This window comes from Selaginella moellendorffii, unplaced genomic scaffold (assembly GCF_000143415.4).
Source record: "Selaginella moellendorffii unplaced genomic scaffold, v1.0 SELMOscaffold_32, whole genome shotgun sequence".
NCBI lineage: Eukaryota > Viridiplantae > Streptophyta > Lycopodiopsida > Selaginellales > Selaginellaceae > Selaginella > Selaginella moellendorffii.
The window spans coordinates 1,281,282-1,306,524 of NW_003314293.1; the positions used below are offsets into that span (position 1 = coordinate 1,281,282).

General features: G+C 47.3%; 7 protein-coding genes across 8 annotated transcripts; 4 read left to right on the forward strand and 3 right to left on the reverse strand.

The window, feature by feature from the left end:
* Positions 1–1,188: 1,188 nt before the first annotated feature.
* On the forward strand, positions 1,189–2,556 carry LOC9649977. Its single transcript, XM_024681766.1, has one exon. It carries the CDS (start codon positions 1,189–1,191, stop codon positions 2,554–2,556), a length of 1,368 nt encoding a protein of 455 aa, XP_024537534.1.
* Positions 2,557–5,450: 2,894 nt separating this feature from the next.
* LOC9649978 (peroxisomal 2,4-dienoyl-CoA reductase) lies at positions 5,451–6,722 on the forward strand. Its single transcript, XM_002976814.2, has 5 exons — positions 5,451–5,681; positions 5,732–5,891; positions 5,973–6,127; positions 6,182–6,406; positions 6,472–6,722. The coding sequence occupies exons 1-5, from the start codon at positions 5,469–5,471 to the stop codon at positions 6,631–6,633; spliced, it is 915 nt and encodes a 304-aa protein (XP_002976860.2). The 5' UTR covers positions 5,451–5,468; the 3' UTR covers positions 6,634–6,722.
* On the reverse strand, positions 6,695–7,694 carry LOC9649979 (GPI-anchored protein LLG2). Its single transcript, XM_024681963.1, has 3 exons — positions 7,411–7,694; positions 7,320–7,361; positions 6,695–7,161 (listed from the first exon to the last, which is right to left on the reverse strand). The coding sequence occupies exons 1-3, from the start codon at positions 7,472–7,474 to the stop codon at positions 6,815–6,817; spliced, it is 453 nt and encodes a 150-aa protein (XP_024537731.1). The 5' UTR covers positions 7,475–7,694; the 3' UTR covers positions 6,695–6,814.
* Positions 7,695–10,991: 3,297 nt separating this feature from the next.
* LOC9638510 (protein NRT1/ PTR FAMILY 8.1) lies at positions 10,992–13,743 on the reverse strand. The gene is made up of 5 exons (XM_024681969.1): positions 13,561–13,743; positions 13,196–13,485; positions 12,894–13,111; positions 12,275–12,843; positions 10,992–12,161 (listed from the first exon to the last, which is right to left on the reverse strand). The coding sequence occupies exons 2-5, from the start codon at positions 13,467–13,469 to the stop codon at positions 11,051–11,053; spliced, it is 2,172 nt and encodes a 723-aa protein (XP_024537737.1). The 5' UTR covers positions 13,470–13,485; positions 13,561–13,743; the 3' UTR covers positions 10,992–11,050.
* Positions 13,744–13,868: 125 nt separating this feature from the next.
* On the forward strand, positions 13,869–16,162 carry LOC9638511 (uncharacterized WD repeat-containing protein C2A9.03). Its single transcript, XM_024681967.1, has 10 exons — positions 13,869–14,053; positions 14,145–14,267; positions 14,338–14,502; positions 14,553–14,639; positions 14,697–14,828; positions 14,893–15,009; positions 15,081–15,172; positions 15,232–15,337; positions 15,399–15,485; positions 15,552–16,162. Exons 2-10 carry the CDS (start codon positions 14,145–14,147, stop codon positions 15,963–15,965), a joined length of 1,323 nt encoding a protein of 440 aa, XP_024537735.1. The 5' UTR covers positions 13,869–14,053; the 3' UTR covers positions 15,966–16,162.
* Positions 16,163–18,929: 2,767 nt separating this feature from the next.
* LOC9649980 (probable trehalose-phosphate phosphatase C) lies at positions 18,930–22,987 on the forward strand. Of its 2 annotated transcripts, XM_024681966.1 has the most exons (13): positions 18,930–19,463; positions 19,785–19,838; positions 20,202–20,802; positions 20,909–21,049; positions 21,106–21,177; positions 21,317–21,439; positions 21,530–21,586; positions 21,735–21,836; positions 21,906–21,983; positions 22,041–22,110; positions 22,189–22,256; positions 22,379–22,471; positions 22,535–22,987. In XM_024681966.1, the coding sequence occupies exons 3-13, from the start codon at positions 20,425–20,427 to the stop codon at positions 22,610–22,612; spliced, it is 1,260 nt and encodes a 419-aa protein (XP_024537734.1). In that variant the 5' UTR covers positions 18,930–19,463; positions 19,785–19,838; positions 20,202–20,424; the 3' UTR covers positions 22,613–22,987. The 2 variants fall into 2 exon arrangements, with proteins under 2 accessions (XP_024537734.1, XP_024537733.1); XM_024681965.1 differs by having other exon boundaries at positions 22,041–22,256.
* A 208-nt stretch (positions 22,988–23,195) lies between these two features.
* LOC9649981 lies at positions 23,196–24,091 on the reverse strand. Its single transcript, XM_002976939.2, has 3 exons — positions 23,782–24,091; positions 23,495–23,608; positions 23,196–23,391 (listed from the first exon to the last, which is right to left on the reverse strand). Exons 1-3 carry the CDS (start codon positions 24,085–24,087, stop codon positions 23,239–23,241), a joined length of 573 nt encoding a protein of 190 aa, XP_002976985.1. The 5' UTR covers positions 24,088–24,091; the 3' UTR covers positions 23,196–23,238.
* Between the last annotated feature and the right edge of the window lie 1,152 nt (positions 24,092–25,243).

Below are 25,243 nucleotides of genomic sequence, written 5' to 3' on the forward strand. Positions count from 1 at the left end.
AACACTCTAATCCCCACGAGTGGCTGCGCTCAAACCATTGTACCATTGCAACGCTATCCCTTGTAAACATGTGGGAAACTCACACAAACGTCAAGTATCATCCCAAGAATGATATATGGCAATCATTATGAAGTGATCGAACCAATAGTATACATCATCCCTAGGATTCCCACGAAAGAACTCCAGCCGAACGCAAAGATTGGCACCAAAAGTAGGAGGAGTTGTACCATATGCCATGAACGCCGCTATCAATTGAGTTTAGTTGTTCAATTGCAAATGCATAGCATTAAGCAATTGTACCAACTGCTACTCCAAAGTCAAAGGAAGAGATTGCTAATCTGCCATGAAGATGAACGAAAAAAAAAAAGCAAAAGAAGAGAAATAACAAAAAAGCTAGAAGGAAATGGTAGATCTAGACAATGCAAAAAGCTAAATCTAAACCAAAATTTTAAAAGGAAAGAACAAAAGAAAGGAAATAGAAAAAGCTAGATATAGACGATGCAAAAGCTAGATCTAAATTAAAATCCCAAATCCAAGCACTCTTCAAAGACAATCAAAGGTGCCCTTCGTCTCCACCAATGTGAATGCTTGGAATATGGAAAGGGAATATAAAAAATGTGCATATCAATTAGCCTAAAAACTTTAGTTTATATACAGAAGCGAATGGTCCAAATTAAAACTAATCTGACGGCTACCAAAAATTCACTACATTAATATTAATATATAATATTGTAACTGTACACTTGGCCATCACAACCTGAAAAAATATATATATATATATATATATATATATATATATATTAGGGGGCTTGAGGGTTTAGGGTTTTTGCTCTTTTAGGTTTTTAGATGGTTGTGTCAGAAACGTTTTGGGGCGATGCCAGCTGTGGTTGTGCTGCGCAAGGGGCAGCTGCTCCAAACCTATTCGGATCAAGGCCTGACAGTGGGTGACGTACTTGATGATTTGCGCGAGTCGGGGTTTGTGGGGCATCTGGAGGACGAGCACGGCAAGCTCCTCCGCAGGTACGTTCTTGTTGGAGGCTCTACGTACAACTTCGTAGAGGTGATGCTGGGAAATGGGATTGATTGATTTTCTAATGCATTGAAAATCCGCAGAAGCAAGGGGCAACCTGGTTTGATTTGCATCTACGAGTACCCTCACCTTCCGCTTTCGCTGCAGACCCTGAAGCTATGATGCGGTATCTGGGCGGTGACGATCCGATATACGATCTCGGTCGGACATCAGCAGCCATTCCGCTGCCGCTCACAGTTGAGGCGTTCGCACTGTACGTCCAAGGCCTTAAGTTCCGTGTTCTCGACGCATTGGACTGGAGCTTCGTGTCCAAGGTTATGGGCATGAGTAGATTCTTCGAGAATGAGACGCAGCGGCAGAGTGCATTTCTGGAGTGTACTGAGGATTATCTCAGGGCAACATGTGCTGGTGTGCAGTTGAGGTTTACGGAGTCTGTCAAACGGAAAGGCATGCCGGATATCAAGATCGAGGCCTTGGTCCTGGGAGAGTGGATAACTATCTGCATGATAGAGGTGAAGGTAGAGATTGGGGGAGGGGAGCCTTGTGTCGAGCTGGTGAAGTACTACGCCGACTACACAACGCAGCTGTGGCAGAGAAACGATTGGTTGTATCAAAACTCCTGCTGTCCAGTGCTGCTGATTGAGGTTGTTGGTCCGCATGTCCGAGTTGGGGGTGCGGTCAGGTACGTGGACAAGCCTGCTTATCAGCCATTCACCCCGCTTCTTCACGTTTTCAAGTTCGTCCAGGATGCAGACCACCTGAGTATCCTGTCCAGAGCTCTTGGCTCCATTGGTGATGCGGTGAAGTCTTTGGTGGCGTTTTACGCTGGGGTGACGCGTTCCCTTCCGCCTGTAAGGGCAGCTGAAGTGGAGTGGCCTTACGCGATCACACGTCTGCAGCAGCAAGGGGCGGTAATTGTTCAGACCACGCTTTCACGGAGCTTCCTCCGTGCAATGAACAAGCAACTCCTGTTTGGCGTGGAATTGAAGGGAAACCGCCGCATCGTCAAGTTCTGCCAACGTTACGGAACTGCGATCCATCAGCAGTGGGCTGCTGAAGGCTTTGCTCCTTCCTTCACGTGGCGCACCCTTGCTGGTGGCTGGTTGATGATCGACATGGAGCTGTGCTCACAGGACGATGGCTGGGTATCACTTATGGCCTTGGATCCCAACAGTTGGAGTGTAGGAGACAACGCAGCTAATGAGTATCGTCTGCAGCCAGAGGAGTGGGAAGTTTGCAAACAGAAGGTGGTAGAGGGATACAGGACTCTGCGGCTCAAGTTTCCAGGGGTTGTGCACGGAGATCTGCGAAAGGCCAACATTATGTACAATGTCTCAAGCAAGCACGTAGCTTTTCTGGACTTCGACTGGGCAGGGATCGAAGGACAGGAGAAGTACCCGCTGCTGATTAACACCCTCATGCAATGGCCTGAGGGCGTTGGTCCGTGTAAACCCATGAAAGCGGAACACGACCGGCAATTGCTTGCTACTGAGCTGGGGGTGAAGCCTGACGACATTGTCGCCTAAGAGACTGCCTGTGCTCGCGACACGCGACCTTTTGTTTTTTTCTATTTTCTTTTCTTTTGTTTTTTTTCAGCTTGAAGTTTTCAAGCTCAAGAACAAATGCAGAATGGGATGAGAGCTCCAGTTGTCGGATAGGAACTGGACGCTTTGAGCCCCCAACATGCAGAGAAAAATCAACAGAAGTCGTTGTGCAAAATCCATTCTACTGGGGCATAATTCGAAATGCTTTTATATGAATTCGTCTTTACAATGGGTATTTGCAACTAGACATTGTCTACATTGCTCTGATTTGTTGCACCAGGGTTGAAATAGTCCATCATCTTTTAGAGATATATTAACTATAGTACGCTGCTCTGCTGTGGCATAAATGAATCGTGTGCTCAAAAGCCTAGGCGGAGCTTGTAACACTGTTCAACAGCACTGGAGTTCGCCGACCTGGTAGTGATCTTGTATCTCTGCTAGACGATCCGAAGCACATTGGCAACAGGCTAGCTGGTGCGCTGTCTCCCAAGTTCCATTAGAACACACAATTGTTTCTTTCTTTTTTGTTTTTTTGTTTGTTTGTTTTTGTGTTTCTTTTTTTCAGGGGCTGCTGTGTAGCCGGTCTGTCAGGCTTAAAAACCTTAGGATAAACATCCCCTCACCATAAGAAGTTTGAAAAGAGGCAATGATTATACAGTGTAAGTGGGTACACAAATTTAAGTATAAAAAGTTAGGTGAAGGTTAGGTTTATTACACCCATAGCTAAATAGATAAACAAATTTCTAAATGGCAATTGAAAGAGCTAGTACACATGCATTAGCCTCCTGAGTTCAAAGTGCATGGAAAATAATGCAAACTTTGGCAGTTTATTTATGGACTCAAATAATCCTTAATGATATGGTATAAACATCTTGAATAAATTCTTTTTAACACTTGATTTCAACCATGTATGAGCAGACTAAAAAACTTTACTATTGTATTTGAGAGTCAACAATTATACTCATATGTGTTTATATTGATGATCTCATCATGGTTGGGATGATATTGAATTTATGATGGCTAAAAGAGCAACTCGCTAGATAGTCTAAGATGACAGATCTGGGTAAAAATTTATTCTGTCTTAGCTTACAAGTTTCTCACAACAGGGAACACTGCATCTTAAGGATTCATTAGCGGAAGTATATGTCCAATCTCATCAAAGCATATGGCAAATTCTTTACTATGCACATTGCCCTAACTCCAGCACTACAACTCCACAAACTTTCCAAAGCTGACAAACCACGTTCTGAGGGGGAAAAGAAATAGATAATGCAATTACCATATCAAAACGTGGTTGGTTCTTTGATATACCTTGTGACAGCAAGTCAACAAAACATAACAACAGCCATTTCTCGCATATGCCAATTCATGTAGAATCAGGGAAGAGACATTGGTATGTGGTGGAGCAAATCTTTAACTACATTGTGCAAATCTTGACACTCTACCTCAAATTTAAAGGTAGCATGTCACTAGAAGTACATTAGGAAAGGAGTTAGTCATCAACTTAATTAGTTCCATATGGGATGGACCTTGATGACCACAGATCAACAACCGAATATGTATTCAAATTCTCCAATGCTGTTGTATCTTGGTAGAGTTAGAAATAATGAATGGTGGTATTATCAACAACTGAGGCCAAGTAAAATGTAGTCACTCTAGATTCATTGACTACTACGAGACATTAGATTCAAGATGCAAACATCAATGAATGTATACAATAATAAAACAGCATGTGTACAGTCTATTACGAATCACAGGACCAAAATTGTAGCTGACCTCTTGACAAGACAACAGTAGCTGTTCAACAATTTGAACAATTGTGTAGCCGCTTCCTATTGGAAGCTGAGATCTGATTTACGATCTGAAAAGATTGTCAGATATAGGGGGAGTGTTGGAGAAGTAAGAATCAAGGTCACAATGAGACAGGGATCTACAGCAAGAATCTCAGAGAGATTTAAGGATATGAACATATATATAAACCTCTACTTCTAAAGCATTCATACAGTTGAATTTTTCCTGTTCATTCTTTCCATCAGTCCCTGTTAGCCAAAACGGCCTGAACAGTTTGTAGTCTTCAGCCAGCACCTTCCTTGTCGGATCTGTTGCCTCTGATGTCACAGTGAGATCCGATAACCGCCGATTGGTACCAAGAACTAGAGCCCACAGACCATGATGTGCTCTGCCTAGAACTCGCCTGAGAAGCGTAAATCCCGTATCCCTCGTATCCTCGTTGGGCAGTTCCAAATCTACCAGCGTATTAGCATCGTCAAAGCGAAACAGCACTTTGAGGGTACCCTCCAAAGGCAACCCTTGGATAGCAGTCGTTAAAGCCTCTCTAAGCATGCGACTCCCAGCGTCGCTGAAACGTCCTGAGCGTAGTAGGATGCTCAGCCTCTTTAGCGGTTGCAGCTGCTTCAAGATGCGCTCTCCAGTGAGAAAGTCGACTGGCTATCTTCCGTGCTACAGGGAAAGCCACGGCTGAGATCCATTTGGACGAGTATCCATGCTTCCAACACCTCACAGGCTCTTGCCACTGTTTGAAACTAGGCTTTTTTAATGCGATCCTTTCAGATATTACCATCCTCCCCAGTAATCCAGTAGCAACCTCAAATCTCTATAAATTTGCAAGTTTAGGGTTGTCATTTTAGAATGGGGCGCAAGGCAAAACATAAATGACGTACAAGCCCTTTTGGTAGGGCTCACACGCCAGCCTCGACTTGCCCTAGCCGCTACTCTGCACAACAGCGAATAACGGTGCCACGAATTTGTTGCTAGATAACTAAATTGCATAAATCCTTCTTAATATTGTGACTCCCTCGTCTTGAAGAGCATACTCCAAGAATGCTTTCGCGGAATCATCTAAACCCTAATTTTAAACAAAAGTTTATTAGTCAATGCTTTTTAGGGTAGGAGCGATGGCGCCAGCGTCTCCCTTCGTGGGCGACGTTCTCGACGGCGATGTGGCGCTCGTCACGGGCGGTGGATCTGGTATTGGCTTCGAGATTGCGCTGCAGCTGGGCCTTCACGGCGCGCGATTGCTCCTCCTCGGCCGCCGCCTTCCCGTGCTCGAGGCGGCCAAGAAGAGTCTCTCCGCCCGCGGAATCCAGGTTTGCTATAGCTCTTCGATTCGGGATTGCCCGATCGCTCCTCGTTACAGGTCGAGTACGCGCATGGAGACGTGAGATCGCCCGACGACGCCGCCAAAGCCGTGAATCTGGCCGTGGAGCGATTTGGGAAGCTCAGCATTCTCGTCAACAGTGCCGCTGGGAATTTCTTGGCGCCGGCCGAGTTGCTCACTTCCAAGGGGTTTAAAACTGGTGCGTGTTCTTCCCGTCTAGATGATAGATGAGATTCTTTCTTTCTTTCTTTTAGTTTCATCAAGAGCATCGTCTAGGCAGTTCTCGAGATTGATACACTGGGGACTTTCAACATGTGCCACGCTGCATTCCCAGCGCTCAAGCGAAGCTCGAGCGAGAAGAGTGTTATCATCAACATTAGCGCGACTTTGCACTATGGAGCTACTTGGTATCAATCGCATGCCGCGGCTGCCAAGGTTCTCAACTTCTCCAAGGTTCTTTCTATAAAACTTGTCTCTGGTTCTTTTCAGGCTGCCATAGACAGCTTAACTCGAAGCTTGTCCCTCGAATGGGGTCCTATTCGTGTTAATGGCATTGCTCCAGGGCCGATCGCCGATACCGCTGGCTGGGAGAAGCTCTCTGTCGGAGTTGACTCTGCTGCGAGCGTCCGTTCCCGGGAAGAGATTGTGGAAAAAACTCCAGCAGGACGCGTCGGAACAACGTGGGACATCGCGATGGCCGCTGTGTTTCTAGCTGTAAGTTTTCTTTCCCTTCGTCGCTTTGCTTCGAGGCTAAGAGTTTTTCTCGTGCATTTTTTTAGTCGAGCGCTGGAAGCTGGATAACCGGCGAGACGATTGTTGTAGACGGTGGAAACTGGCTGTATTATCCTCCAGCTCTTCCAGCTGATGCCGTCGCCGAGGCTTCCAGAGCTGTGGAAGCATCGAGCAGACGAGTGGGCGTTCCTGAAAGAAGCAAGCTTTGACGAAACTTTTGCGATACTCTGACACGACATACTTGATCGAAAAACATTCTTATTAAAGTGGTGAACAAAACAAGATATTGGTTATGGAAGTGGAACTACAAAAAACCAAGTAACGAAGTAGTGATCAATCGAAGTTAAACTACAAAAGAATGGCAACCAGAAGGAAAGAGGAACTTGACCATCATACCGCGGGAACGAGCAACCAGACGAGATTGAGCAGCAAGAGGAAGGCCCTGCTGCTGTGAAGCATGAGAGCTGGCGACGGGAGAGGAGCTGGAGCGGCGGGACAAGGCAGGCCCTCTGGGCCGGCGACGCAGAGATTGGCAAAGAGGCCACCCGGGTAAGCCCCGGCATTGTTGAGGTACGCAAACATCTCGTCCGCGCAAGTGGTGTTTTGATCGTTGAAATAAGTGATGTACCTACAGGTGAGTGCGATGAAAGAGTCGCAGCAGGGCTTTTGCGGGTATGGCGACTTGCATACGCTCGTGATACTGGTATAGTTGACGGTCCCGAAATCAAATGGGCAAGCTGCAAAGAAAGTTTCAGCAGCACGGTCGGTGAAAGCAACGAGAATGGAAGCACAGATCGAATGAGGGTCCAGGAGACCCATAGGAAAGAAGAGCCTCCAAGTAAGGTGGAAAGCCATCGAAGGGATCGAAGCAAGAGACCAAGACAGAAGAACTTACGAGCTTTAACTTGGGAGAGTCTCCTCATCGGCCCCTGCGATCCTGCATTGACGGCGAGTATGAAACTCTGCGAGGAATGGGATGATGATACCTGAGGCTTGGCAGCACAGCAAGAAGCAGCAAAGGGCCAAGCAAGCTCCTGTCCACAAACCCATCTCCAATCGATTCTCGGATGAATGGTAGCCGCGTGGATCGAGTGCGAGCAAAACCCCAGGCAAGAGTCTACTCGTTACTTCTGATTAACGTGTTGGTTTATTAGTTTCTTTCTAGCTGATTAATTACGCAAGTTCCCACTACAATCTAGGCGGTCAATTCCCCGTCGGTTTCATGTGATTCTATCAACGCGGCATGCCAGCGCATCTATAATAAAATAATAAAAACCTCCCGCAGCCGTTGGATATCAGGTTCGGGTAGCGTTGTATGGACTGGATGTGTTGGCAGCCGATGGTGACGGAGGGAAACAGGGACAAGCTTTCATCTAGGGCTCCATTGCTCGCTCTTTCTTGCCACGGGGTAGGTAATTGTATCACAAAACGTTACATCCAATTCAGTTTACACTGTACATTGCTGCATTTGCCAAGCTCCAAGTGGAGATCACGTTGTATGCTAACAATTCAAAGAGGTTCTCTAATTTTTTTTCCCAAAAAAAAGAAAACAAGCAGTTGCCGCCAATGGGGCTGCTGCTACTCATGGCCACCACCACATGCTAGGGACACAACAACCCCACGATGGAAAATTCTTACCCCATTGGATTCACATTTTGACATATGAGTGTTCTTTAATTCCAGGTCTTTGCTCAATCTCTGCCTCAAAATCCACCAAGCGCTGCTGCTGAGATCCGCCAGGTACAAGACCATCTTCTTTTGAATAAAGTCTTCTCTCATTCTAGCTCCTTTTTCAGAGTCAAACTAAGGACCCCACTCAGTCTCAAAAATTAAATCTCTGAGATTATATTCAAGATAATCTCTACATTCAATAAATATATTTATTTAAACACTTTTTATAAATAGCTAATGGGACCAATACATGGGGTGAGAATATTTGACATACATGGTAAGCAATCATATAACAATATTGAGGGACTAGTGTTTAATATACAAAAGTTTTTTGGCATTACTTAGTGCAAGACACAATAAAAAAGAAACTCCTTATTCAGCTAAAGATGTTTAATTAATAGCATATAGGAATTCCATCCTTATGCTTGTTTAATCTAAGTATAATTGAAATGTCCAACTAACACAAGAAGGGTCCAAAAATACTAATCTTTTATTATTATGGTAGTAAAAAAAGAATATATGAAAAAACTTGCTAATAAGTAATTTTCAATACCCACAATCACAATAAATATAATACATCTAAATCTTACTTATCATATACTACCTTGAGACAATGTTTAACTGCAAGGTGTCAAGTAGCGTCTTGCCTGTATTCATCCAATGCCAAAGCCTCCCAAGCTCTTATCTACTGCTTCTCATTGAATTGAAGATTTACTACATGTTGTAGAGTAAGCTGCAATGATGAGACTTGGATGGCGATAGGAAGGACAGCCTCTGTGCTAGAGAGAAGTGAGAAAGGTGTTGCTGCAATAGATGTTTTGACATGGTTTTAAACATCCACAAAGGCATGAACAAGTGCTCATGCGAATAGATTGTCAACCAGCTTCAAGATAATTGTCTTCAAAATTTTGTTAGAAGACTTGGCTTGTCTATTTGATTATGGATATCTACTATTGCTTAAAATGTGAGTTTCACCAAGGTATGCAACTACTATGCTGATGAAAGAACTGCCAAGATTGGACACCAAAACTGCTAGGAGTCTAAAGTGATAAATGATGTGCTCGTAGAGAAACTTCACTATGGAGATCTAATCTGCAATTCAAAACGAGATGGCCTCAGGCCACTTAGTGAAGTAATCTATGGCAACAAAAACTATGAACTTGGTGGAGAAATCCAGCCAATGAAGTCAAGTCCCACTTGAAGGACCTAGCTGCGACCACGAACTGGAAAGGAAGGTGAAATGTAGTTCTTCGAGTTGCATTGTTGGCAAAGAAGGCACTCTTTGGCATAGGTTGCTGTGTCTTGATGAATGGTCAGCCAAAAGAGCCCATGTTGCAAAATTTGCTGTGCTGTCACCCTTGCTAAGAAGTGTCCAAAACAAATGTGGAAAGAGCAAAGAATCCCTGGGATCTCATGCTCTACAACACATCAAAGAAGGTGTTGTGTCAATAAAGAGCCCCTCCAAGCAAACAATTATCCTGAGCCTTATGAGTTATTGATCGCTGTTGCTCCCATGAGAAAGATGGTGGATACTACCCAGTATAAAGATACCTTGCAATACGATGGAGAGAAGCAGAAACACTAAAGGTATCCACCAATGCGATCAGAGCTTGGCTAGGGTTATGGACTTGTTGCTTCCTTGCAATGAACTCTAGCTCAAAATCCTGGATCATGAGCGACAACAATAAAGTACGTGATCGCTGATTGTTTTTCTGTAAAAGGAAAGTCAGTAGATTGCAAGAGACATGGATGTGGATACGGGCTTCAAGTAAAAGGTGGCAGAAATGTCGTAATATGTATACTACTGCCACAGCTTCTCACTGCTCTGAATCCTTAAGTGAATGTGAGACAAAGTAGACAGCGTGGAGGGGGTTTTGTGGCTCCTTTCATTGACACAAACAGCAATCACCCATCCTTTCTAGCATCTCCTCAAGATGGTCACACCTTTCCAGTGGCAACAGCAAGCTTTTGAGGTGATCTAACCCCTTCTTCGACAACCGCCAATTCCTGGAGACTGTTTTGAGATTTTCATCACCACTGGAGCTGAAGCTTTTGGAGCTAGCAAACTTTGGAAACAAACTAGCCTGGTGTAGCATCTTAAGTGATGTTGGAGGTGGACTCTGGAGCATAGGGAGTGATGCCTTGAGATGAGATATCAAAATTGAGCAGCCTCTCTTGTGTAACTCTGAAATTGCATTTTCGGTGTTGAGTGAAAACCAGGCAATGCTAGAAAACTTGCTCCAAGGTCAATTAGATGATCTTTAAAAGAGCAAGATGCTGAGCAAAAGGTCGTCCATCTAAACTCGAAGAGAGGAGCCGAGAAGGTCATGAAAAACATACTTGGAGAAATGCAGCTCCTACATTATATAAACCAAATGGAAGTACTTTATATGCGAAGACACTCCATGGCGTGCAGAAACCTGTCTTTTTTCGATTATGAGGATGAATCTAGAGCTGGTTGTGGCCAGCTAACTCATCGAGGATCTCATTTTGAAAAGGAGTTGCAAAGCGATCCTTGAGTGTCATGTCATTGAGGCTGACACATAACATATAGTCAGGGATGGAGTGACTCCCAAGTGTACAGCCCAGGGAGTGGAGGGATAGGAGTCAGCAGTGGTGTCTCACAGCAGTGAGGATTTGGCTTTAAGCAAAGACAAAAATGGAATGACTTCCACCTTGAAAACCGGCTGGATGTCTTCTAGAGCATCTTGCATGTCTCGTGTGAAAGCTTTTGTCCGCCCACATTTGTGAACCCAAAAGTTGTCACCACGGAGGACATTGTGAATGTGATGAAATGAAAGTGTTGTCTAAAATCCATTCTCTTCAAGTTAAAGCTCTCTGGTGATAGAAAAGTTCTTTCAAACTCTGCTGGGCAATTTCTAGTTATTGAGAAAGATTAGCTATGGAAACTTTGGTACGATGGAAACTTAATACAAAGAAGATACTTTGGTACCTTCAGCATGAGATGGACAAGAAGGGACTCTCCATGGCTCTGGGCCTGGGCGGGCAAGTGAAAGACATAGCTCGGGCACCGCGAGTGGAGCTAGAGCCAGTGTTCTTCCTCGGAGTTCCTTCCTTCGATCCCGCAGCCGATACTGGAACCGACACCGAGACCGAGGCGCAGCGCTGGTGCTGGAGCCTGTGCTGGAACTCCGTCTCACTGATCGTCATCATGCTTCTACCCAGTCGATCATCCAAGCCGGAGCTCTCCCTCTCCTGATCTTCTTCCCTGTACACCGCCTTGTACTGGTACCACCGAGCGCAAGTGAGGAAGAGGAAGAAGTTCGCGGTGCTGAGGCAAGTGAGCAGCAAGTAGAAGCGATGGAGATGGGCCCTATTTAAGTTGTTCCCGATCCAGCTCCCGCCCGAGCCCCGGCTCGTCACCTTCACCACCACGCTGAGGAGCAAGCTGCTGATGAAGCTACCCACGGCCACGGTGCTGAGGTAGAGAGCTGCCCCCACACTGCGCATCGAGTCGGGTGCCTGGTTGTAGAAAAACTCAAGCATCCCAACGGAAATGAAAACTTCACACGTACCGATCAACATGTACTGTGGAAGTAGCCAGAAGATGGTCATTGGCAGCGGAGTGTGGGGCTCGTCGAGCAGCCCGTGCTGTCTCGCCACCCGGAGACGCCTCATCTCCACCAGCGCCGCGGAGGCGATGGCGATGGTGGAGATCACCTGTCCGATGCCGATTCTTTGGAGGGAAGTCAGGCCCCTCTCCTCCCCTGTCAGCTTACGGACGAACGGGACGAAGTATGTGTCGTAGAGCGGCAGGAGGATGCAAATGGTGAGCGTGATGAAGAGCGGGAACGAGGCCGCCGGGATCATGAAGTGCGGTCCCATTCGTCGGTCGAGAGTCCGGCCCTGGCTCAAGAACATCGTCCCGACTTGAGCGAAGACCGCCGAGAACATGAGGTTGGTCATCCAGATCGGTAAAGTCCGGATCAGCAGCTTCACTTCCTCAACTTGCGTGACGGGACACAGCCGCCACGGATTCGGCTCCCTTCCTCGAGACTTGTAGAGAGCTATTTCTTCCTTCGAGATGGCAGCCTTGTCGAGAAACCTGCCGAGAGAACAATCGAAACTGTCAAAAACAAGAAAGACTTTTAACGACCAGAAACTAGAACTTACTCCTTATAAGTGTTGTTGTTTCCCAAGCGCATTACGACCACTTACACAAATCCGGAGCTGTGAGGGAGCTTGCGATGCCTCGGAGAGTGAGGCCCTTCTGGATCTTCCAGCTCGTACAAGAGCTCTAAGTCGGGAACCTGTAACTTCCACTTTCGTGTCGCTGCTACGAGAACTTGCGCAATGCGTGTCAGTGGACTTCCTGCCGGTAGCTGATGCCTGTACTTGGCTGAGCCCAGGAGAAAGAGTGTCGTAGCAATGCACGTAACACTCGTCGCAGCACCATACCCCCAAGCCCATCCTACATTATCCTGGACGTATACCAAAATACTAACCGAGAGCATGGTGCCAAAACTTATGCTCACAAACCACCAGTTCAGAAACGAGAGCTTCCTCTTGCTTTCTACCGGATCATTCTCGTCGAACTGGTCCCCTGCGAAGGCCGAGACGTTGGACTTGATACCACCGGCGCCGAAAGCCATCAAGTAAAGAGCGAAGTAGAAAAACCCGACCTGTAAACCCGAGGCTTTGGGACACACCCGTCCCGACGGAGTGCTGAGACAGTTTGGTGGCTTCAAGGATGGCACGGAGACTGCCAAGGTGACACAAACCATTGCCTGAAAGAGAACAAAGTAAACAAACGTAAAACTAAGTATCAAAGGCTTACCAAAACATAGCTGCAACAAAACGCTGTGAGGGTCCAGTATCGGCCTAGAAACGCATCCGCAACAAAAGCACCTAGCAAAGGTGTTAAAAAAGTCGTGCCGGCCCAATTCATGACGTTCTTCGCGGATTGGGCTATATCCTCGTGAAGCTCGCTGGTGAGATACTTTAGAAGATTGGAAGAGATAGCATAGAACGCTACACGCTCGCAAACTTCGCATCCTATCAACAAGTTGACAGTCAGTAAGAAATCACGAAAACTTACTGAGAAGAAAAGGAAGAAAGAACTAAGAACACACAACTTACCAAAAATCAACCAGCAAGCACTCCAGTTCCCACTCTTGGACTTGATCGCTGGATTGCCATGAAGATCCACAGCACCATTCTCGACGACGTCTTTCACTCGTAGTTCCTCGCCATCGGAGTCGACAAGAGTGCCAGTAGTGGCCGATCCTTTGTCACTGCCTTCGTCGGTAGCCAAAGAGGTGAGCTGGATTTCCTTGATCTCGCCGCCTTCGCTGGGAACTGGAGTGACCACCACGACTGGAGCGATCACAGCATCCTCCTCCTTTTCTATCATCTTGGATTCGAATCGCCTGCATTGGTCGATCAGCTCAGAAGATTTCTACCTACATTCTTTCTTGGAGAAAACCTAGATCGAGATTTCTTACCTCCACGAGGAGAAGCCAGGCGCGATTCATCAAAACGCGCGATCGCTCATCCAGCAAGGCAGATTTTGTAGGAGAGATGAGATTTCGCTCGCAAGAACACCACAGCATAGCTGTGGCGATGGAGGTACCATCGCCAGCGCCAAGGGCAAAGAGAAGAAGCCCTTGGCTGTCGAAAGGACGCTACTCTTCTCGATCGCACGGCGTACACCGCACGATGGCCGGCATTCCGCGCCAGAATGCCTGGCCACACGGACGGCCCGGATTTGCCTTCTTTTAGGTCAACAAAAGATAACGTTAAAACAGGGGATTTGGGCTAGGGCTTGGTTCTCGTCGGTGCTCGAGCGTGCTCGGTCGAGATCTTCATTCCAAGTTCACGCACGCGTGACCTTTTCGCGATGACGCACTCCTCATAGCTTTAATATTTGGAGCGCGCGCTTTTCGATTCTCGAATTGCTGGAGCTTCTTGAGCCCCTCGCGCCGGGCAGCGAGCAAGGTATGGGCATCCCTTGCTCCCTCGATTCATCCTAGGATTTTAGGGTAGGGCAAGTCTGATCGATAGATTCTTTCCTGGGGTTGGGGAGTAGATGGCTCTCGTGGAGTACATGGACGACGAGTTTGATGCGGTGGATTTTGATGACGATGAGGAGCTTCTTTTTGGACGCGATAGGGGTGGCTTGGATTCGGACTCCGAGAACGATGATGATATGGTAAGCTGCGAGTTTCTTTTGTTTAGTCTGCGAATTTCTTTTCTAAGCTCATGAGTTTTGTGTGCTCTAGGAGAGCAAAGAGAAGGATACTACCGCTGCTCAAGCTAGAAACGGTAAGGACATTCAAGGAATACCATGGGGATTACAATTTACAAGGGAGAAGTATCGGGAGGCAAGGCTGCAGCAGTACAAGAATTACGAGAATCTGGAGCATTCTCGTGAGGATTTAGATAAGGTCGGTGCTACATTTCTTTCTAGTTTTCATCGTACAAATCTTTGGAGCAGGAATGCAGGGAATTTCAGAAAGGAAGGCGATTTTACGACTTTCGTCTCAACAAGAGGTCTTTGAAGTCGACGATAGTTCACTTTCAGGTACTGAAACTCACCACACACGCTTTTACTTACTTTGATCTCTTGTGCTGCTTGCAGCTACGGAATTTAATATGGGCAACCAGCAAACATGATGTTTATCTTATGCAAAACTTTTGTGTGCTTCATTGGTCTCCGGTTTCTCAAAAGGTTTCTCAGGTTCTGAATGTTAATTCTCCTCCGCCTCCTGAGGTGCGTTCTGTGTTTTTGGGATTTCTATCGAAAGAAAAAGTGTTTCTAATCGGGTGATTTGCAGAGGACGTCATTTGCGTCTTCGTATTCTCAAGGTATAGGCCGAGTGCAGATTAGCACGATGTGCGTGAAGGAGAATCTGCTTGTTGCCGGTGGCTTTCAGGGTGAAATGGTGTGCAAGGTACGTAAGTACGGTCCCCAGTATCCCCAGCAAATCCCTTTTCTCTTAATTTTACTGTTCTTTTTGTGAAGAATCTCGACCAACCTGGAGTATCATATTGTGCAAAGATCACGCATGACGAAAACGCCATCACGAATGCCATCGAGATCTACAATTCTCCGAGGTACGCTTTGAATTGTTTCTTTCTTTTTTTGTCCCATTCCTTAAGACTTCTAAAAACAGCGGCCCAACTCGCCTGATGACCTCGAACAACGATGCAGTAGTTCGAGTTTTTGACGCAGAAACTTTTGCTGTCCTTGGTCGCTTCTGTTATTGCTGGCCTGTTAACGTAAGTATGTCGATTTTTGCTCCCTCGTTCCCAAGCTTGTTTATTTGTCCCATTTGTACAGCACACGTCCGTCAGCCCGGATTGTCGAAGTATTGTTGTCGTTGGTGATAACACGGAAGGCCTACTTGCCGACGCTTCAAGTGGAAAGGTATATTTTTTTTCCCATCCCACGACTTCCAAAGTGCTTACACAGCATTTACTTTCGTTGTTCCAGGTGATAGCAACGCTCAAAGGCCATCTTGATTACTCTTTTGCTTCGGCCTGGCATCCAGACGGCCGAATCTTCGCGACTGGAAACCAGGACACGACTTGCCGGCTGTGGGACGTAAGAAATCTAAGCTCCTCGTTGGCCATCCTCAAGGGACGGCTGGGAGCGATACGCTCCCTCCGCTTCACAGAGGACGGACGTTTCATGGCCATGGCCGAGCCGGCGGACTTTGTCCACGTCTTTGACACAAGGCAGGACTTTATGCAAAGCCAGGAGATCGATCTGTTTGGGGAAATCGCAGGGATTTCCTTCAGCCCGGACACGGAAGCTCTCTACATCGGTGTGGCCGATCGGATCTACGGGAGCTTGCTCGAGTACAACCGATGCCGCGAGAACTGGTACCTTGACTCCTTCGTGTAAGTGTAGAGGACGGAGTAATCTGGCTGGAGTTTTCTATAAAGTTTGGAGGTGGTCGCTCGGTCGCTCGCAATTAAATGTTTGTGTGCTTGTTGTGTATATATGTAAGTTGCGCTTCGCGGCTTTTTCAAATAAGCGCATCTTGGGCGAATATCCGGACCAGTTTAAATACTTAAAAGAGGGAGGCTTGTCTGGCATTTTTGTGTATACATTGTATCCGTCCCAATTCTGAGAGCTTAGAAAAATCTATGGCTGCTCCAGTGTGTTGGACATTCACCTGGTAAGGCCCACGAAATTTTAGTATAATTTTAACAAACTCGAGAGATTCTAGACAATCAAAAATGTTTGATGGTAGGCATGTTATGGTTGAGGATTTTTATGGAAGCCTATTTATATATAAAGCGGAGGCAACTTTAAGCCCTCGGGGCAAAACAAAGAAGAACACGCCACCTTTTTAATTTCAAGGCTAATGTCATCTCCTCGGTAAGACCTTAAATTCAAAGCTGGGCATCCTCTCCTATTTGCTCGTACCGACTCGATCGAAGCTCTTTCATTATGAATCTAATATTTAAACGTAGTCGCAACCCGCAGAGTGCACAGAGAAAGAGCTGTACTGAGCACTGCAACTGTGATTTTGGAGAAAGCATCAACCCAGCGAGATCGATCGATTGCCGGGCTTGACTTCAGAATCCGTTTGCTGGAAAGCAAGCAGTGAATAATACGAGCCGCAAAAGAAGGTTACAGAGATGATCAAAGTCCACATTATTGACGGACTATGTGTGGACAAACAAACAATAGACTAGTAGCGCGCGAGGCGTTTGTGTCTTCGAAACCCACAACATCCTGGGACCTTGTAAACAAAGAAATTGCGTTTGGTTTGTGCAATAATAGGAGGGTCCCAAGGGCTTTTGTTTTTTGTCCTCCAAAGTCTAGCCACACTCAATCATGCAAATGCTGGTCCCTGCGCCCTTGCGCTAAACCCTCGCGCTAAACAAAGGGTTTAAGGATTCGCCAAGCATGCGGTTTAGGAATTTGTTTGATTCCCCGCAAATAATCACCTGGACACGTGGCAGTCAAAGTTTAGTCCCTGGTAAAAAAGGGTAAAAGCAGCCACCTCTCTGCCATTGAGTGTATGTGAGTGTGGTCACTTTGGTGGACTTTTGACTCCATTCTCGCCAGTTCTTTACTATATTAAAACCCCCTGCCATCTTTTTTTACAGGATCTTGGAAAACTCCGGAAGTTACCTCCCAGGAAAAAAGATGTGGTCATTCGACAGGTGTCGGTGTACGTAACTGGAACAGGTGTCGCTCGACGACGGCGCAGGTACGTTTGGCCCAGACCTAGCCGCCGAGGCAATTTATGTGGACTGGCTGGTGCTGGTGGCAGCAGCAGCGACGTGACGTCCACGCCGCAGGGAAGAAGGCATTGCCCGTCAACTCAAGAAATTTAAGACATGGAAATCTAGGGCTACATTCTTTCCCTTCTTTAACGGCGGCTAGGCTTACGTGTGGCCTGACACTGACGGCCGGACGGCCTGGGGTGAAGTTTACCTGACTGACTGACGCACCGGCCTTGAGGGGCGTGCCCGTCAGGTGGGCTGAAACGTGTCCCCCGGGGCCGGGGTAGGTCCGGACTCTGAATAGCAGGTCCGGCAGGAGAATATCCCCACGGTTGCATGATTGGGGTTGGGGATATTCCAGTTCTCCTGTGACACTCAAAATTCTTTGTTGTTGCTTTTTTTTTTTTTGTGAGGAAGGACTTGTGTGTGTGTGGCGTGGGGGTAAAAAACAAAACGAGCGACTCGCCACCTGCTAGATCGACACTCGTCCTCGTCAAAGCGAGGGCGTTTTTTCCTTTTTTTCCTGGGATTGTATGGTTGCCATTTGGTTTCCGTGGGGTATTTGGAGAGAATGAACCTTAAAAAGCCGAAGGTGTAGAAATCCGATTTCCCAGAAAGAAAGAAAGAAAGCTTGTGCCAAAGGTGGCGGAGGTGGGGCCTTTACCCTAATAGATCGAGGAGAGTGCAGCAGTAACGAAGCTTTCAACCCATCCCCAATAATGCACGTAGCTTGTGTGGGCTCGCAAGCAACACTGGATGGATATATCATTGTCTCGGCAATTGTTGTGTGGCCTACAAAGTCGAGGACTTTGGGGGGTGTATGAGTGCTTGGAAAATCTTGGCACCCTAACGTCCCCATCGCATGCATTATTGATAGAGTGAGTCCTCCCGGCATTATGGACGATTTTAGCCCTAATTTCTCCATCTTTTTCATCGAAAACTTGAGTGGTCCGTCCAACCCCCAGGCCCCGCGATCAATCGTTGCTTGTCTCGTTCCTCTCTTGGATCAATCCTTGTCCTCGCTGCCACGAGATCTCTCGAAATCTCTCTAGTCATTGAATGGTGGCGAGGAAAAGGAGCAACGAGAAACTATATTATTGTCACTCGAAATCTTTGGGAATGTGGACGAGGCCCATTCAGACTTTAAAGGCATGAGAGAATTGAAATGCTTGCCTTTTTTCTTTTGCAGAAGAATACGCTTTGTGGAGATACATGAATAAAGCCCAGTCCATACAAAATGTGCCAGCGATAACTACGCGATCGTCACTAGGGTGACAAGCAACCTCAGCACGCAAAAGGCCACTGTGTCTAGGGCCTTGTATCTCACGAAAAAGAATAGAAAACATTATAGCAGAAATCCCCAACGAAAAAGGAAAAGCAAGGAGAGGACGCGTAAGTGCACGGAGAAAAAAAGGAGGAAAAGCGCTAAATCATTTTTAAAAAAATTGAGTATGGATCGTATGGTTCGTGAAATTCGACACCCGGCCAAAATTCAAACGCAAGAATATGCCAGAACTATTCTCCGCGTGGCAACCGTTGGATGTGTCACATCCCACGGTGCCTTGCCCGCCACGTTGCAGGCCCTCGTTATTTTAAGTCGGTTGTGTGTGTGGGTGTGCGTGTAAGACCCTGTCCTTGGAGTGGTCAGTGTAAAGCCAACACGAGAGGTCCGTTGTTCCGGAACGGGGGTGGAAGAGAGGAAGTTCTCCACAGTGGCGGCTTGAGAGGCTTGAAAGCGGGTGAAAATAGGCTAGAAAATTCGCAATCTACTGTGGCTTTGAGTGGAAGAAGCGCTCCTCTAGGGTTTCTTTTCCTTATTTTTTTTCTCGGCTGCCCGTTGTTCTTCGTGCCAGGCGCCGTTTGCGAGGCGATCGAGCGCTGCCGGACGAAGTATTGCATCATCGCAACAGCAAACCGCTCCAGGCATCGCCGATCGAGTGAAAAAGAAGCATCGCGAGGGCGTAATATCTGTTTTCTCCTCCCTCGTCCTCTTCTGCCCTGTTGCCGTGTGATTCTCGGTGGGAGCGGCTCAGTGGGGGAAATTTTCCTTTTCTCCAGTGTCTCGATCCCAGTGCCGCCGCTTGTTCTATAAATCCGAGGGCCGATCCCTTCTCTGGGCATTGCCGGTGCTGATCGATCGCCGCCGCCTCATGCAGCAGAGGTAAGGCGATTTCCCTCCCTTGCCTTTTCTTTGTTCTTGCGGGTCAATCAATGTGTGCGTGGAGCTGGATTGGCTTGGCTGACCTGCATTTGTGGCATTCGATTGATTCCCTGCTGCTTGCGCCGTGAATTTTGGGGGCTGCGCTGCGTGTGTCGACTCCTCCCTTCTCTGGCATTTCGAGCGCGTCGATAGATCCAATGGAATGTATCTTGTTCTTATTTTTCTTCCATAATCTCCGGGGGGCTGTGTGTGGTCGCCTACTGCGATTCGATTGTTTCTTTCGTCTCTCCTAACCGGATGCCTGGAAAATTCTTTGTGTAGGCCGACGGAGTGCAAGGACCCCGCGAGCTCGTGAAATTGTGTCGCCAAGAAAAGGTCTACGCTCTCTCCCTCCTCTATTCTCTGTGTAGTTGTCAAGGGATCACTGTTCTATCACTTTTCTGTTCCTGATATATTGCAATGCTGTGAGTGAGTGAGCTCTCTGCAAATTCCTGCGTCGGGTCGTGCGCGTGGTCATGGCTTTTGTTTGTGGATTGAAACCTTTTTTTTTCTTGGCGGGAGAGCAAAGGTGCGAGCATAATTAGCTAGCGCATTAATGTTTGCAAAAGAGTCGCTTCTTTGGCGATGTGTTCGAGAGCGAGAGAGACACAGAGAGAGAGAGAGAGAGAGAGGAGGGGGGAGGAAGCTCCATTTTTACAATGTTATAGCTATTGACTTTGGGTTGATCGATTTTTGCAGCACAGCGGCAGCAGCTGGAACTTAGCTAAGGCGGGGCAGGCAGGCCGAATTTGACTAAAACTCTTTTTTTACTCGGCGCTTCGTATCGCTCCTCCCCGTATCTCGAGTCTTCACGTGCTGCATCAAAGGGGGGCTCGTGGAAAGAGCCGTTCTAGAAACTTTGGTGATCGCTTTGGCTTGCAACTTGCAAGGCTTTGGACCAACCAGAGAGGATCTCATCCTGATGGCCGTCAGCTCCAAGCGCAGCAACGCAATGCTCGCGGATCCCGGTGCGGCCTTCACCTCCAAGTTCTCGGACATGCCAGACTCGTCGCTCTCGCTACTGGGTTCCAGCTCCAGCCTCTTCCCGTATTGCAGCAGCTCGGCTCCCTTCGCGGCCGCGCAGCAGAGAATTGGTGGATGCCGGTACGAGAACGGGAGGATCAGCAGCTGGATCGAAGCGATGCGTGCGTCCTCGCCTTCTCGAGGCGCGCCGGTCAAGGATGAGCAGAGCAACAACGTCAATAGCAGCAGCAACAGCAGCAGCAGCAGCAGCAGCAACATCAGCAGCAGCAATCACTTGAAGCACGTCACCGCCGAGAGCCCATACGCCGAGTGGCTGGTTAGTAGACTAACGAGTGCAAGTCTTTGCGTCTTTTTCCATATTTCTTGTGTTTATGGGGGGATACATACACAGTGCATTGACATTGAATTTGTTTGTATTCCAGGAAGGCCATCCCTCCGCCCTGGACTCTTTTGGCAACATGATGGAGGGAGCAAAAAAGAAAAAGGTTGCTATTTTCTTGGATTACGACGGTACACTGTCTCCAATCGTTGAGAATCCGGAGCAGGCGTTCATGTCGGACGAGGTGAATATTTTTTGGTGGTGTTGGGAGACTGACTTTGCTCCCTACTTGATACGCAGATGCGAGCGGCTGTGAAGCAGGTTGCGCTGCGCTTTCCAACTGCAATAATAAGCGGAAGGGGAAGAGACAAGGTAGCTTTTGCTCTTGCTTGGCGTGGTGGTGTGTTCTTCCCAGCTTGATTTTTCCCCCTTGTTTCTTTTGGTTTTTTTTTTTTCTTCTTCTTAGTTCTTTTTTTTTCCTCACTGATTTTCGGGACACAAATACGTGCAGGTTAAAAATTTTGTGCAACTCTCTGAGCTCTATTATGCAGGTAGTCATGGCATGGACATTATGGGTCCAGCCGATGCCTGCGATGGAGTCACAGTTGAGGGAACGCGAGGCAAAGATGAGAATGTTTGTACCTCCATACTCTTCACTATTTTGTTCTCGCTTCGACTTTGCTCTCGGGTGTGTAATGTGGCTTTTCTTTTGTCCGTGTTACAGGGGAATGATGTCGTTTTGTTTCAACCCGCGGCCGAGTTCCTGCCGATGATGAACGAGGTATACTCCCTGCTTCCAAAAACTTGACTCCTGTGCTGTTTTGCGTTGCCACGACTTTTATGTACTGAGCTCATAAGTACTGTGCCAAAAAAAAAAGACCTTTGAATGTTCGGACTCGACTGATGAACTGTTTGTTCGCCTGTCTCAGGTGTTTGGCCTCTTGTTGGAGAGGACACAAGCAATTCAAGGGGCAAGCGTGGAGAACAACACCTTCTGCATTACAATTCACTTCCGGAGAGTCGAAGAAAAGGTACCATATTTTTTTAAAAATTATTTTCCTGTTTGGGGTTTCGAGTGTTGACCGTGCCTGTGGAAGCAGAGCTGGCACCTGTTGGCAGAGAAAGTGCAGGATGTCTTGAAAGACTACCCAAAGCTGCGGCTGACTCAGGGCCGTAAGGTATGTGGCTTTGCCGTCGTTGACCCGTCGCCTCATTGTACGCTCGCTGTGATGCAGGTGCTAGAGGTTCGGCCTTGCGTAGAGTGGGACAAGGGCAAGGCGGTCGAATATCTGCTTCGCTTGTTAGGTACTCCATTTTGTTTGCAAGGCGGAGATTTTTGTACTGACCGGAGGCTAATCTCTGCTTGTGCCTTCCGGCTCACAGGACTCGAGGACTCTGATTCTTTACCAATATACGTTGGCGATGATACGACTGATGAAGACGCGTTTAATGTGAGCCTTCCTTCTTTCTCTCCCTCCACCACAAGTTTTTTGCGTCAAACCTTGTGAAGTTCCTTCCCAAGAGCTGTGTAAGGACTAACGTCGCTCTCTTTGTCTGTTTGGCGCGTGTGAAGGTTTTTAAGAACCGTAAGATTGGATGTGGTGTGCTAGTCACCCGCGGGCCAAAGGCTACGAGCGCGTCGTATTCGCTTCGTGATCCACCCGAGGTAAGACTTTCTGGTGAAAGTGAAGACTCCTCCTGACTCTGGCGGTGTTATTTTTCTTCGCAGGTGATGAAGTTCCTCCATGCTCTGGTTAATTGGAGCTCATCTCCATCTACTACTACTACTACTTCTACGACCCAGTAACGAGGGGGGGAGAGGAGCTCCAGTGTCTCTTGCTCGCGCGAGCGCCGCATCAAAGTCGTCGTAGCATCGCATCGAATCGGATCGATGATGCTCTCTCTCCTTACGGATCGTTCCAGGTACTGCTCTTAAGAACCGGTTTAGTGTCACCACCATAACGCGACGAGACGAAACAAGCTGTACAGTGAGTAATTGTCAAGCCAGCAGCGGAGAAAGGATTCTTTTCCTTCTTGTTCGACGAGTGAGGAGATTTTATGGGCCGAGAAATCGAAGATGGTCCCATTTTCAGAGATGAAAAAAAAAAAAAAGAAGAAAAGAACTGCTGCTTAAATTTGTCTTGGAATTAATGCAATCGTTGAGAATGAGATTGTCTTGGAAGTTTTTTGTTGATAAGAGGAGGCTGTCTTAAACTTGCTATATTTAAAATATAACAAAAAAAAATTGGTTTGTTCTACCATATATGCAATAAGACTAATCTTGTGTTTATAATTATAAATTTCTAATTGATCAATTGGATTAATAATGCTATTATTAAGCATTGCTGGGAGTTTTTATACAATGCCAATCGTTTGACAAGGTCTGTGATTGTCCACGAGAAAAAGCAAAGGAACTTTGTGTGGTTTCTCGAGTTATATGTAACAAGCCAGCCTCTCTTTCACTCTCTTGACCACGCCCTTGGGCTCGTACTCTTCCGGAAGCTCGCCAATGACGATCATGTTTTGGACGCGATCCACGATCTCGGCGAGCCTTCGCTTCTTGTCCTCCTCGATCTCGGCCTTCACCTATGGAAGAAGAAGAAGAAGACGCGATCAAATCGAAGAAAAACCAGACCAATCTTGTGACCTAGTATCGAGTTCTTAAAATCTAACGGGAGTATAAGCTTACCCGTTCGGCTCTGGTAAGAGCGTCGGCGATGGCTTTCTCCGTTTGCTCGTGCGCGTGTGATCTAATCTTGTGCGAGTCCTGGCGCGCCCTGGCGAGAAGCTTGTCCGCGCGGACCTGATCGATCCATCGTTAGAACTTAAAACTCCACGTAAACTTTACAAAAATGGTGAGGTAGCAAGAACAAGAAACCACGGCCATGGCGGAATCCAAGATCCAGCAAGAAAGCGAGCAGAATTCCACAAAGATCGCGCGCGCGCGCGGCGAAAGAATCGAAAGCCTCGGCCTACCTCGGCGGCGTGGACGACGTGATCCGCGCGCTGCTCCTCGCGCTTGCGACCCTCGAGGGCGCGCTGCTCCTCCTGCATCCGCTGCCGCTCCGCCTTGTCCTGCATCCTCTGCGCCCTGGCCTCGACCTTCCTGGTGGCGGCATCCAGATACGCTTGCGCCTCCGCCTCCACGCGGCCCCGGTGCGCCTCCGCGATGGCCTCGGCCCTCTGATTCACCGCCTTGGTGAGCGATGCCGCCGCCGGGCTAGCGCTGCCGCCATTCTGGAGGATGAGCTGCCCGCCCGGGGGCGCGGCCGTGGGAGCCATCGCCAGGATCTTCTTGTTCCCCCCCAAGGGTTTAAAGAAACGGATATTCTTTAATATCCGACCGCCAAAATCTTTCAAATCAAACCTAAGGTTTTAAAGCATATGGCTTGCTAAGCATAGATTTGTTAGAAACAAATGGATAATTGAGAAATCTTTGATAGAATTGACCCACGAACAGCACTAGATTTGGTCGACTTTGAAAAAAAGCGCAAAATAAAAGGCTCACTTTGACATCTTTCGGAGAGAAATCGCTGCCTTCTTTCAGGCACAAAGTCGTTATGTCAAACATAATTAAAGCCTTTGGATCGTATCAGAGCTCTCGCTTGTCAAAGTCTCAACTCCCAGTTGAGCCCCGGGAAAAAGAGAGCCATTCCAGGTACCGATTTCTCTCCATACCCGTATGAAATCCCTGGAGCAAGTGAAATTCTTCATCTCCACTGGAGAATCATTTACAAAACCCAAGATGGTACGCCCACAGTTTGATTCCACACCGAAAGAAAAAGGTTCTCATCAAAAGAACTTGGCTGGTTTTTGACATATTCGCTGTAATCTCCTTGTCCTGGATGGAGAATACACCGCTGTGAATCTGGAATCTGGATGGGTTTCCAAAACAATCATTGACATATTCCGATCTCCGGTTCTCCTTTTGATCCAGAAGAAGATCAGAACTTCCAGTCCCGCGACTCAAACTTTGGTGGTGGTGATTGAGCTTTGGTGGTGGTGATTGATGTTGTATGCCTCTCGAAAAGATTGCAAGACAAATGATAGAGCTTGCTTGCTCGCTCGTTTGATTCTATTCGCAACACTTCCTTTTTTCTCCTCACGCAAGTTGTTTCATAGCTGGTGAACATTAAATTGTGAAGAAAACATGCCGGCCAGACAGAGCGAAAGCTAAAAAGCCACATTGTTCTTCCCCCGTGCAAATCTTCCAATCCCAACAAATTGGTGTCGCAAGATCGCCAAAGAAACGATCACGATCGATGAAGCGGGTTATACCACCACCTTACGGCGGCATCTTTTCCGTGCCCTGCCTGCCACTGGGGGCTTCGATATCGTACTCGTGATCTCGCGGGTACGGGAAAGAACTCCACCCATATGCAACCGCGATCAATCAGTTCTGGAACACTTCCATAAAACTTAAGCTTGAGTTTAGCTA

Bases quoted from the DNA above. Each gene is read 5' to 3' on its own strand.
- LOC9649977 (XM_024681766.1), top strand. From the start codon at position 1,189: ATGATGCGGTATCTGGGCGGTGACGATCCGATATACGATCTCGGTCGG.
- LOC9649979 (XM_024681963.1), bottom strand. From the start codon at position 7,474: ATGGGTTTGTGGACAGGAGCTTGCTTGGCCCTTTGCTGCTTCTTGCTG. The intron at 7,362-7,410 runs GTATCATCATCC...CCGTCAATGCAG, and splicing joins GCTGTGCTGCCAAGCCTCAG to GATCGCAGGGGCCGATGAGG. The intron at 7,162-7,319 runs GTAAGTTCTTCT...CTTTCTTTGCAG, and splicing joins ACTCTCCCAAGTTAAAGCTC to CTTGCCCATTTGATTTCGGG.
- LOC9638510 (XM_024681969.1), bottom strand. From the start codon at position 13,469: ATGATAGAAAAGGAGGAGGATGCTGTGATCGCTCCAGTCGTGGTGGTC. The intron at 12,844-12,893 runs GTAAGCCTTTGA...GTTCTCTTTCAG, and splicing joins TTTGTTGCAGCTATGTTTTG to GCAATGGTTTGTGTCACCTT. The intron at 12,162-12,274 runs GTAAGTGGTCGT...TTCTCTCGGCAG, and splicing joins CCTCACAGCTCCGGATTTGT to GTTTCTCGACAAGGCTGCCA.
- LOC9638511 (XM_024681967.1), top strand. From the start codon at position 14,145: ATGGCTCTCGTGGAGTACATGGACGACGAGTTTGATGCGGTGGATTTT. The intron at 14,829-14,892 runs GTGCGTTCTGTG...GGTGATTTGCAG, and splicing joins ATTCTCCTCCGCCTCCTGAG to AGGACGTCATTTGCGTCTTC. The intron at 15,486-15,551 runs GTATATTTTTTT...TCGTTGTTCCAG, and splicing joins CCGACGCTTCAAGTGGAAAG to GTGATAGCAACGCTCAAAGG.
- LOC9649978 (XM_002976814.2), top strand. From the start codon at position 5,469: ATGCTTTTTAGGGTAGGAGCGATGGCGCCAGCGTCTCCCTTCGTGGGC. The intron at 5,682-5,731 runs GTTTGCTATAGC...TCCTCGTTACAG, and splicing joins TCTCCGCCCGCGGAATCCAG to GTCGAGTACGCGCATGGAGA. The intron at 5,892-5,972 runs GTGCGTGTTCTT...TCGTCTAGGCAG, and splicing joins TTCCAAGGGGTTTAAAACTG to TTCTCGAGATTGATACACTG.
- LOC9649981 (XM_002976939.2), bottom strand. From the start codon at position 24,087: ATGGCTCCCACGGCCGCGCCCCCGGGCGGGCAGCTCATCCTCCAGAAT. The intron at 23,609-23,781 runs GTAGGCCGAGGC...TGGATCGATCAG, and splicing joins ACGTCGTCCACGCCGCCGAG to GTCCGCGCGGACAAGCTTCT. The intron at 23,392-23,494 runs GTAAGCTTATAC...CTTCTTCCATAG, and splicing joins CTCTTACCAGAGCCGAACGG to GTGAAGGCCGAGATCGAGGA.
- LOC9649980 (XM_024681965.1), top strand. From the start codon at position 20,425: ATGGCCGTCAGCTCCAAGCGCAGCAACGCAATGCTCGCGGATCCCGGT. The intron at 21,984-22,040 runs GTATGTGGCTTT...GCTGTGATGCAG, and splicing joins GGCTGACTCAGGGCCGTAAG to GTGCTAGAGGTTCGGCCTTG. The intron at 22,472-22,534 runs GTAAGACTTTCT...TTTTCTTCGCAG, and splicing joins CGCTTCGTGATCCACCCGAG to GTGATGAAGTTCCTCCATGC.